Source organism: Solea solea, chromosome 8, assembly GCF_958295425.1.
Source record: "Solea solea chromosome 8, fSolSol10.1, whole genome shotgun sequence".
NCBI lineage: Eukaryota > Metazoa > Chordata > Actinopteri > Pleuronectiformes > Soleidae > Solea > Solea solea.
The window spans coordinates 26,981,236-26,994,021 of NC_081141.1; the positions used below are offsets into that span (position 1 = coordinate 26,981,236).

A 12,786-nucleotide genomic window follows, 5' to 3' on the forward strand; every position below is an offset into this window, starting at 1 on the left:
TCTTTAGTTATTTAGTTACCTTTGTATCAATAATAGTCAAGAAGGTGGTGGAAGAGGGGCCTCAAATCAGACTCTGCTTAGAGCCCCATAAAGGCTTGGGCCGGCACTGCATGTCACTTCATAATGTAATAATAAAGCTTCTTAAGTCACTCTTTAAATCCTCTGGTCATGGAAAAGTGCAATAATGCAAATGAATATAGCTCAAAGGAAGATTAGTGTCCCTGGATACGTCCCAGATAAAAAAAAAAGATGACTCGTCTTTTTCACCGGAAACGAGACGCTAAGTAAATAAAATTAAAGCTGATGTGACAAAAATCAAGTGTAATTGTAGTCGAGTAAAACTAAATGGTATTTTAGTCATAAAACCGTCAAAATGAACTCGACAGGACATAGACATCACTCAAACATCACTCACATAAAAGTCTCTGTTTTCTGGTCTCTTGTGATGCAGAATGTTGCATATTGCACCTTTAATGTAAGACGATGTAGAACGTAGACGCGGTGAAACACACCTGCAGTCTCATGGGCTTTAATTCTACACAACAAAACATTTATCTGCAAAACATTTGCAGATAAAATGCTGGATTCACACAATCATTCATCAGCAGTGATCGTTCTATTTCTGCTTTTTTATTCGCCAAAGAAAATACTAGAGAGTAAATGAGTGAGAACTAAACTGTGATCAGTTGAAATGACCCAGTTTTTAGTTTTTTTATCCTCTGAGCGTTCACACTTTTCTTTAAAGACCGTTTGGAGGTCAGTGAGGAGAAAAATCTCAGTAAAAAAAATTCCTGCCTCCTCATGCACAGACCAATTTGGGAAGCCATTTACATTTCTATTATTCAAATTTTTTTTCCACTGAGTGAATTAATGAGTCTCCGCTTCCTGACGGGCTGCTGTTTTCTGCATAGCTTAATTAAAATAATCCATCACGGGTCACGACGCGCGACGCCGGGACGTTCTGCAGGAATATGTAACGAGAGGAGCTCGGTGCGGGAGAATGAAGCCGAGGATCCACAGTGAGAACCGTGTGTTACTCACAAAAGTCCAAATTCCCTCATAAATGCGTCCACGTTCTCTTGAAATGCAGCATCTTTCATTAGCTGCATTACAGAGTATCCATGAATGAACCAGAGTGGATTAAATGTTCCTTTAACTTCTGTCTGATCCACATGGAAGCTTTTGTCTGTGAAACACAGTGAGATTATTAGTGTGAGACACCGACTTATTCAGAGTAGAGACTCACAAATTCACACACACACACACACACACACACACACACACACAGGTATAAGGCACATTTCCACAATACAGTTGTAGTACGGCTCGACTCTACACAGTTTGGGGTGTTTTCCGTTGCTATAGTTCCTTCTCAACGTGGGCAGGGTCGTCATAGTAACGGCTGGGTTAACCCTAACCTAACCCTAACTCTAACCCTAACCCTTGAACAGGAAGTGCACAAATGAAGGGATTTTGGCTTTTAACCCTGAGTGCAAAATAGACTAATAGTGTTTTTTTTTCCTTTTGTTCACAAAAACAAGTGAACTTTGAACTTTGACGTATTTTCCAAACATTTTGAGCACTTTTTGCACAGGTGTGTATGAAGTTGGTGAAAAATATTATTTTCTTTTCATCAGATGTGCTGAAAAAGAAATACTCTATATTCTATATTACACATTCTTATACCCTGAAATGCTCTGTGTTCTAAGAGTTAAAGTGATAAAAATGATTGGAATCACACAGGAAACAAAGTATATTCTCTCATTATTCTTTTTTTGACTTTCATGACGACAGGTGAGGCTTCCCCGACCTCACGTCAGCACAGAATCAACATGAGGATGAAAATGAAGCACAGCACACGCGGCAGAGTTCATGTGGTTGCAAGTGTCTTTAATTTGTTTTCTCAGACACAAAGAGAGAGAGAGAGCACATAACCCAGAGCACAAAGGGACGAGAGAGGGCGCGCATGTGTGACACGTGGACGTCCTGTGATGGAGGACAAAGGACGGACGGATCCAAAAGGCAGAAGAGTTTGGAACGGGAATGTTTTCACTCCGGCTGAGGCAAAGCTGTTCAGTGAAGTTTTTTTTTTTTTTCCTTTTCTTTTGTTGAAACTTGCAATAACAAATCAAACGTGCATTTCTTATTTGCAATATTTTAAAAAACACATTTCTATAAATGATTGGTAAATGTGGTCAGTGGCTGCGTCGCTCTTCACATCAGCTGGCGGCTTTGACATCAGCCAGTTTTTGTTCTGTTTTGTTTTCAGTCCACCTCCGTGTTCCCGTGACATCTCTGCAAAACGACAAAAAAACAACAAAAAACGCTTCAACAGAGTCGGAGTCAAAGCTACGGACACAGCTCTGCAGTTTGACACGGCACTGGAAAAAATGACGTTAGAGAAGGAATCACTTCTACTGTAAACAGATAGCAATTACAAATTTTCATCTGCTCCACAACAGTAAGATATTCATGATGTAATAATTATTATTTTCCTCAAACACCTCATTTGTACAACACTGGCTTTAAATTCGACATCTTTAATTTCTTAACGTGACATGTAAGAAAGAAGAATGCTACATAAGCTTTGAATAAGATTTATATATATATATATATATATATATACTGTATTTATCCATATATATAGATCTATGTATACGTCTATATACGCTACCAGTCAAAAGCTTCAGGACACCTCAAGGTCGTGCACCAACGTTAAAATATGAACAAATATTCATATATTATATGAATATGTTATATATGAATCTTTATCTTAACCCTTTAATACCAAGCGTATCGCAGACGACACGTTTTGTGCCATCAGAAAAATTTCACTCGCGCTGTTGGAAAACTCAAACAAATGTTACTTTAAATATATTTTATACTGTTGAAATTTCAAATTCAACACGCAAAATCTGGAGTTTTGTCAAAAATAAAACTAGTTTTCCTTCTTTTGAAATTGTTAATACACCATTTCAACATGCAGTGAATTGTAAATAACTGCTAGATATTAAATGTTATTCTGGAAAAATGGGCAAAAGCACTTAACTCACAGGAGTTAAGTGCTTTCTGGCCCCTTTCATGGTTAAAATAAGTCTAAAAGTCCAGACAGACATTTTGAGGCTTAGATGTTAAAGGGTTAAATCTAAACCAAAGTCAAATGAGTTCACACAAGGCTTAAGTCGATCATTTCCACTCCACTCGCTCTTTGTTTCAGTCTTGTGTCGCCCGGTGACACTGTCGCACTGCAAACAGGAAGTGATTCATTTCAGGTCACGACAAACAAAGGCAATGGCGACATTGCTCTAGCAAAGCGCAACGACTACAAAGAAGTGTCTATGAAATTCAAAATCATCAGTTTGATGTCCCCGCCCGCCCCTGCTCTGCTGCTGTATACACACAAACACTCCCTCAGTCAGGTTTGATCGTTTTCCTTGCGAGAGACAATGTTTTTTTAGATGAAATACGCAGCGTAAAAATAACATTGCCATCGTTTCTGTTCACAATGACCAAACAGAGGCAGAATAACATTATTTAGAACCAAAAGTTACGCACTGCACCTTTAAATCCTAAACTGGAGCTGAATATTTCCGAGTCCTGCAGCAGCTGAACATACTGAGATTTCTTCTCTTTAGGGGGAAATATGACAGTGTTTGGAAAGTGTGTTCCCGATACTAAAGCAGTTCAGAGTTTCAGAAAATGTGCTGCACTTGCATTTTTGCTTCAGTTCATCCCACAGCAGCAGCAGCAGCAGCAGCAGCAGCAGCAGCAGCAGCAGCTCCGAGGGCTTTAAGTCTCTGTCATCATGCTGTACATACTTTTCTTTCTGATTCATTTTACTTTGAATATTCTGCCTCATTATTCTGCTGGAATAGCATGAAATAGTCTGTGTTACAGGTGGTTTTTTTATCAATGTTCTGACAACCTCATACTGTACAGCTTCCTGCGGCTCAGTATTGTTCTAATGATGTTTGAACACGCTTGGTTCCTGCTCTGCTTCTCAGTGTTTGTGTCAGAGGGGAACCTTCAACCCAAGACAATATATATATATGTATATATATATATATATACACACATACATACATATATATACATATGTATATATATGTATGTATGTGTGTATATATATATATATATACACATATATATACATATATATACACACATATATATATATACACACATATATATATATATACACATATATATATATATATATATATATATATATATATATATATATATATATACACATATTGCATATAAGGTTGTATCGAGATTGCTTTTGACAGCCTGCACCACAAAAACAACCAAAAAACTGAACACCTGAAATATGACTCTTTTAAATTTGGATTCCAACCATATTTGGTGGTGCTTTGAAATAAGATTTGAATTTGATTTCTTCTAATTTTTCGCAATAAAAACTAAAGGACTTCAGCAGCATGACTTGACTGGACGATCATCACTTAACGCAGTAAAAAAACGTCTGAAATGATGTGATTGGAGAAAAGACAAAGTAGCAGACCTGCTGTACCTCTGTGTGTAAGTGATCCAACGCAACTGACTACAATTTTAAGCCTGTTACGTGTTATAGCGGCAGTAGCCTCTCTTGGACAACATGGAGGTGTTCTAACACTTTTGACTGGTAGGGTATATACAGCTGAATTACCATTTAATAAACTCTACAATATCAAAACTCTTTTTTTAGTCAAACCATTAGAGTTTGACTAAAGTTCTTACGCACCGACACGATCCTACGAGGCTCTATAATGGAATGGATTCAGTACATGTGACACATGTTAGATTCCCGACAGCACGGTTCAATTTCACTGAAGCGACCAGTTACACCTCCCTGAGATGAAGACCACACTGAAACGAAAGCATCTGAAACCAGAGGAAATAAATCTCAGCCTACAACACTGAGGCTTTTACACAGTAAAGTTTTTTTTTTTTTTTTAGTTCTCTATTCCAGTTTAACAGTGGAATAAATCACATTTCTTTTTTAAACCAGGCGGAATCAATCTATTTTTGCATTTTTGTTTTGGTTCAATTCAACTGTAATCATTAATGTGAAGCATTGGGGGCTCATTCCTGTTGGCAATCGTCACGTTAGCTGAGATCTGGGAGCAAATAAGGTGGGAAACTGGGACAAGGACAATGATCTGTGAGACTGCAAGGCAAAGAAGCCGAGGATTAAGCAAGATTTCAACTTGACTGGGAGTAAAAAATGATCGAGAGCGACAGACGGTTGCTGTGATGCTCGGAAAAGTACGAGCAATGTCAAAAGAGGAAGATTCTCTGAAGTGTGATGGATTAGAGGAACAGTATCGATGGCTTATGGTTGAAATCACATATGAAAACATGTTTACTGCATGAATAATCACATTTAATAGAGGCTGATGAGCAAATTTAATCTTTCTTCCACCTCCGCCAGGCCTGGCTAATCGCTGCATTCTGTTGGCGTGATTGTCAGAAGGTTTAAAGTTTGGTTAAACAATAGCTGAACCTTCACAGTTGTCCTACTTTATGCAGATGATGCCGTTCTGTTTGTAACACCAGGCTGTGACCTCCAGTGTCCACTGCAGGGGTCTGCAGCAAATGTGGAGGAAGATGATGAGGGTTAGCATCTCCAAACCTTCCACCGAGGGTCACAAACTCTGGGTGGATGATTTACTTTCATGGTTTAGGGTCGTAAACAGGGATGATATCAGGGGACTACTTTGTGTTTGGACACCTGTCTCACGGGGAACTTGCACGAGTGGGCAACCTCTCAAGTGTGGGCAAGCATGATGACCGTTCTTTGACAGCCTGGTCCTTCAAACCAGATGTTTTGTGATATTTCCCGGAATCACTTCATCTAAAGGGACCTTGAATCTCCTGCATGTTTAGAAACCATCAAAGTCCATCTTCATCGGAGTGTAAATTAGCTTTCTCTTGAGTTTTAGAAGAGGCTTCAACGTCCTTGATGTTGAATCATGGAAAGATCTCAAAAAATCTCAAAATTCCACAGAATCTTGGGTCTTGCTGTTGGGCCACTTGGCTTGTAAACTGATGAGTGAGTGAATAGACGGCTTGGAGAAACACTTCATTATCTACTTTACCTTCCTCTGTCTTTTTGCAACCTGCGTTTATTGCCCCATTAGTCGTGTTTAAGTGATCCTAAAAATGCTCCTAGAACTCACACATAAATCCACCGAGTCATTACCAACAGGAAAAAGAAATAAAAGCCTTGTTGTAATAAACCAGAATTATTTCTTAAAAGTTTTAAAAACTATTGTCTGGTTCTGTGAAGATGCTGATTTCTCCAATTAGTTCTCGCTGGTCTTCTTAAAGCTCTACCAGAGCCGTTCACTGTCCAGTACTGTCAACATACTGTACTGCACAGCAAGAGGCCAACCAGTGTCATTATTGCCATCGACCCCTTTCCATACAGAGGGGATTTAGCTCCACTGCAAACATGTATGCAATAAAAGCGCTCTAGATAAACTGCACTGTGTACCATACAGAACCACGGGGCAAAGAGGACACGCCCATGATGCTAAATAACGTCAAATAAATAAACAACAAAAAAAACAAACAGTTTAAAACAACCCTCATAGTCTCCAGGTAAAGTCCCAACTTCCAGGTCTTCGCATCCCGTGGAAAATAGAGTATAATTGAGTCCATGCACTGTAAGAAAGGCGGCCGTGTGCCAGATCCACGGTCACGAGAGTGGACCGGGAGACACGGGACGCAGCTGCAGTGGAATGTCAGGGGTTCAATGATTTAAAGAGTGGAGAAACTCAAACTGTACACTGACGAGTGAGAGTTTCATACAGTAAAAAAAAAGAAATAAGACAAACAATTTCCCCTCCCTGTCCAGGCGACCGAAGCAGAAAGAGAGGGAAAAATAAACGTAGAGAGAGAGAAGAGATGATGTGGAGGAGAGAGCAGAAGCAGGGCAAGCTGACCACAGCTTGTCTGACATCAATCCAGTAGTTTCAGGGTTGTTTTTTTTTTGTTTTTTTGAATCTTCAATCCCATGTTCACTGGACACATATCTGATTCTTCAGGCTGAAAAACAGACGAGAAAAGAGGAAGAGTCAGATTCTCACACTCAGAGATACAAATATCTACATGTACAGTATACTGTATGTAACACGCCGTATATTCTGCAGGTCGGTCACAGTGAATGCTGCGTCTATAAAGTACATTGCATTTTTGTGTAAAATGCTGCTGAAACTGTTTCCGTGGAGTCATGTTGTGTTCCCTATGTTGTTGGCAGTCTTGTATAAAGTACTTGAAAGTGATACTTGAGCAAAAGTACAAGTATCTAACCAGAAAATGACTTTGGTAGAAGTTAAAGTCACCTTTTAGAATCTTAAAACAAAAGATGTCAAAAACCAAGTACATTTACTGTACTGTAATTTTCTGATACAAAATGTACTTAAGTATTAGAAGTAAAAGTACAACTATTTAAACAATGTGAGCAATTACAATTTTGAATATGACATTTATTGTGGCTTGCTGGAAATATAAGCATAAAAGGTATTGGTGAACATTAAAATGAACCTTCTGTCATGAATGGTGACAAGCTCGCTCTCTCAACCTCCCTGTGTCTGCTTGTATTTCTGAAACTGTCTGTGGAGCTTCTAGACGTCACACTGTATTTTAATTCAACTTGGAGACAAATCTGCGGTTTATCTGCGTGAGCTCGCTAGCTCACGGGTTGGCCGCTCAGCTGACAGCTTAAACCCGGCGTCTGGAGTGTACAACAGAAACCTGGAGACAGGAAACCAGAAGCCCGAAGACCAGAGCCTCGGTGTCGGACACAGTAAGTGTGTTTTAAGTCCACTTGGAGCGGAAATCTGCGGCTAACAGCTCAGTGGCTAACTGCTGGTGCCGCTAAAAACAACTAGTGACAACAAACAATATTTTATTTTGTAGTAATGAGTAATGGATATGGTTAAGGGAAATGTATTGGAGTAAAAGTACACATTTTATTTAGGAAATGTAGTGGAGAAAAAGTAAAAATTGTCTCAATATAAATAACAAAGTACAGATATGTGAAAATTGTACTTAAGTACAATAACAAAGTATATGTACTTTGTTACATTACAACACTGGTACATTGTGCATTGTGTAGTCTCGAGCACGCTCTGTGCTCTCTATTTACGATGTATGGTTGCTAATTGTGTTAGCTCCCGTATGCTAGCTGACGTGAGTATGCGCTGATGCTACGTGCTGGAGAGAATAAACGCTCTCTTTGCCATCAAAGATCAACTTCTCTGTCTCCCGTGGTTCTTTCGCGAGACACGCTTCCCCTCCACTGATGCCAACAATAACAACAACTAAACACAACACAGAGTAACGGCGGGCGTATGAACAGCCTGTTGGAAAAAACAACAATAAACTTCATCCACTAGTTTCAAGACCCAAAATCCCACATGAACAAAGTTGTGTTTTGTGAGAGCAGTCACCCATAACCCTCCATTAAACAAACGCCTGCAGCTGTACAGGGATGGAGTGAAAACACCATCAGTATCCTTCAAAGGGGACACTGGTGTCAAAAGGAGCTGCCACTTCCTTTGTGACTGAACAGGTGAATGGAATCCTGCAGCCTGCACTGACTGATGTTCCTCGTCTCATCGCTTTATCATCGCACAATTACAGTCCTCTCATCCCGAGTCAGCTCGCACAGCTGATGCACTAACAGGCTGGATCACTCAATCCACCCGAGGACCGAGTCAGGACAAGACAAAGACGGCAGAGACGCCAACCCGTGCTTTAATGGAGCAGCTGGGGGATAAATCCAGAGGAAACCTGCAGCGAGGAGGCCCCGCGGGGACGACTGGGAAACACGACACATTGACACTTAGCATTGTTTTTAGTTGCTTTATTTTCACTGCACATAATCAATTCACTATGTGCTGTCAGTGCAATGGGAGTTGCATGTTTTTCCTCAGGTGAGCTAAAGCAGAGTAATCACAGTGTGTGCTGCAGAACGAGCGTCCTGCTGTGAGTGTGTGTGTGTGTGTGTGTGTCGCGAGGACAAAACAACCACAACGCAGCACAACTGTCACACTTATTTTACTGGAGAGCTTAATGTAGCAGAGCACACTGGAGCGGCAGAATCCACAGTCACATTTAGACTAATACACACACACATACACAGAGGAAGCTTTGATTCGCAGAACTGAAGAGATTTTGTAACCTCAACCTTTTACGGAATAAGCTTTTTGGACATTTGTCACATAAATGTGGGCGTCGAGACCAAAAGACTGGCTCCGGTATCACTGAGCACAGAAGCGTAAATATTGGCTTTCCACTTCAATCCTGTTCATTCTGCACCAACTTTGTTTTATGTTTTAAAACGCAAATGTATCCAAGAGGGACTGAATCAATAAAAGTAGAGGGAAAAGTTTGCAATCATGCTTTAATTTTTCTGATTTCTCATGAAGGAAACTTTTGCACCGCAGGAAGCCATCGAAGGAAAACTGCACTTCATCACACGTTAAAATGTGAGACTGTCAAACCGTCAAAGAAAACAAAAAGCAAAAGCTGTGTGTTATTACACAGCCTGTTCTCATTCATGATGTACTGCTGCCTTACAGTGAGACTCACTGCCCGTCCACACTTTACAATCCTTATTACACATCAGTAGTGAACACACACAAGCCACAGGGAGCAATGGCGGGTTGGGTGCCTTGCTCAGGGGCACCCAAGCCCCATAACATGTATGTTTACATGCATGTAAAAAGTCTGATTTTAGTCAGACTAAGACAATCATTTTAATGTCATGTAAACAGGTTAGTCAGACTAAACTCGAGCTAGTCTTAGTCGGACTAACGTACCTGGAATGCATTACGCTTAGTCCGACTGGATTGGGACTTGGCGTTATGTGCATGCACCAAAATGTCCTCCCACAAATTTTAGTCTACGAAAATATGAGTATATTTACTTGAGCAAAACTAGACTATAGCGAAAACATCTCAGATCACTAAAATCTGACTAAAACTAAACCAAAATAAAAGTCTGAGTAAGAGACAACAGAGAATATCCACAAAGCCTAACCTGGATATTTAACCACTAAAAACAAAGAATCAAAAATTCAACAAAAGTTACACACTGCAGCTTTAATCATCGAACATGATTTGATTGGCCAGCATCTGTGAAGTATCATCAAAGCCGTTTGAATCAGAGTGAGAATACGAGAACAGACGATGCACGATAACAGTGCCGTAAAATGTGTTGTTGTTTTTCTACACAGTAGATTTTTGCAGGGTTAAAATAACACTAAAATAGTCCAGTTGCCCTCTGGAATTGTGTTGAAATTAACATGAACACTCAAATGTACTACTTTAAAACTACTTTACTGTGTATTCAACTCATTTAGTGCTCGTTTAATATGGAAAACAGTCACATTTAACACTATTTCACTATAATGTGACTTGAACGCTGCAGATATCACCATGTACAACACATGCACATGTGGAAAATGAGCTAAAATGTAAAATGTCTGCTATCAGGAAAATTACAAAGCGAGTGAAATGTTATTTCACTGTTGCCAAATGACTGTTGGTCTCATCTGTTCTGTATATTAAAGTACATTAAACATCTACACTCAAGCAGATGAACTCATTCAGCCTGAGTTTGTGTCTCACTGCGACAGAGTGTGAGACATTTATACAACGGTACCTCATTATTTGTATGAAACCCAGCATTGTAACTTTAAATATACAAAAAAAATAAGGGAAAAGCAGAACAGGTCCCGGTTATAAATCTCATTTTACCAGCACACTATAACAAGTGATTTACCATCGCAGTGATTCTTATGGAAACACTCACAGTGAAGGCCACGCGTGGACAATTATCTTTGTCTCTCCACTGTTATTATCATGGAAATAGAGTGGGCTGGTGTGATATTAAAATGAGCAGGTAGTGAAAGTAAACATCTGAAGAGCGGGGAAAACAGAAAGCACCTTAAGACCTGCGAGGAAATCAGCTTTACATAAGAGACAGAGAGAGGGGGGGGGGGGGGGGGGGGAAATAAAATGCAAATATCAGTAATGGACTGCTTCCATTTTAACTTGAGGTGTTCCGTTTGCCGACATCCATATTTATGAACGTACGCTCCCACAGTCTACACCTGCCTCAGTTAGCGTTTCAGGACCACAGGACTTTCTCGCGATGATGAAACTTTGATCTGATTTTCCAACACAGTACGTGTCAGTGTCAAGGTTCACTTTGTCGGAATTAGCACCGTCATCAGACGACTTAGCAAACTCACAGTCGACATCTGAGACCTGAACCTATGTTGTATGAGGTTAACACAACACCTGTTTGTCTTAGGATCCATGTTTACAGATTTACAGATTTAATGTTACTGTCGCTAATTTGCATCATACCCAAATATATCCATCTATTGCATGTGATATTTTAAAAATAACAATATCCACTTATGTTAGCATTTAGGACATGTGAACAATGAGGACAGGTAAATGAAGAGGACAGGTGAGTGAATGATGAGGACAGGGGAATGACAAAGACAGGTGAATGACAAGGACAGGTGAACAGTGAGGACATGTAACCAATGAGGACAGGTGAATGAATGATGAGGACAGGTGAATGACGAGGCGGGTGAATGATGAGGACAGGTGGATGATGAGGACAGGTGAATGAATGATGAGGACAGGTGAATGAATGACGAGGACAGGTGAATGACGAGGCGGGTGAATGATAAGGACAGGTGGATGATGAGGACAGGTGAATGATGAGGTGAATGAATGACGAGGACAGGTGAATGACGAGGACAGGTAAATGATGAGGTGAATGAATGAATGATGACACTTCTACAAGTGTAAATCTTTCGACTTTCTTCAGTAACGAGACACTTGAAATAACAAACATACCTTTTTTCAAACAGCATAATGAGTTGTGTGACTCTTGGATGGTGTTTGTTATTTAATAACAGCACAATGTCCCACACGTCAGTGATGAGCGCTTTAATAGACTCATCCGACAGCTGTGAGGACATCAAGAAGCCATCTTGGTGCAAAGATTCCCTCAATGAACACTGAAGAAAACACCGCTCAGATCTGCCCTTCCTCCTTCCCTCGCTCCCTCGCTCCCTCGCTGCCCTCAAAGACAGGAGGAAGACTTTGTAAAGCAGCCGCAGGGACAGATTCATGGCCTCGGGGTCCAGTCTTTCAATCCTCCTCACACTAACCTGTACACACACATTCACAGATTTTAAGAGCATCTTTCAAAGCCGCCGTATATCAAAGCTCGCTGCTTTTCCTCTTCAGGCAAAAGAAGAAGGCGAAGGCCGCTCATGAGTAATTCACCGAGCAGCCGGTGTCGGTTTCACCGCTGCACGGAGACACAGCAAAGCACCTGAACTCATCCAACGTGGGCCATTCTGTGCAAACTTATGTATTCCTGTGTGCGTGTGACAAATTGTGTCAGCACATTACTCGTGCTAAAGCATTTTTTTTTCCCCCCTCTGCATAATTCATCCTGGAGCCGACATTCCACATGGACATTTTTAAATCCCTTTGAAGATAATCCCCCCCCCCCCCCCCCCCTCGTGATAAACAGCCTCGCTGTGTTGCTGCCTGTGATTGTGCGTGTCGTCGGCACGGTAACAAGTCGCCTGTCCGAAACAATTTCACTGTACAACACTAGAGCAGGAAAGTGCTGCAGAGAGATTTATTCTGAATAATCCAGCATGCAGAGAAAAAAGCAGGGAAATAAACAGAGTCTGTAAATCCGAGGACAATTTTTACATCACACACACACACACAC

The 12,786-nt window shown here is 40.5% G+C and overlaps 1 protein-coding gene across 1 annotated transcript in view; it reads right to left on the reverse strand.

The window, feature by feature from the left end:
* Nucleotides 1-4,947: 4,947 nt before the first annotated feature.
* zmat4a (zinc finger, matrin-type 4a) overlaps nucleotides 4,948-12,786 on the reverse strand; it is a 128,212-nt gene continuing 120,373 nt past the window's right edge. Inside the window, exon 7 of the mRNA XM_058635366.1 lies at nucleotides 4,948-7,053. Within this exon, the coding sequence (XP_058491349.1) occupies nucleotides 7,026-7,053 (28 nt within the window). The 3' untranslated portion in view covers nucleotides 4,948-7,025. The remainder of the gene's footprint in view (nucleotides 7,054-12,786) is intronic.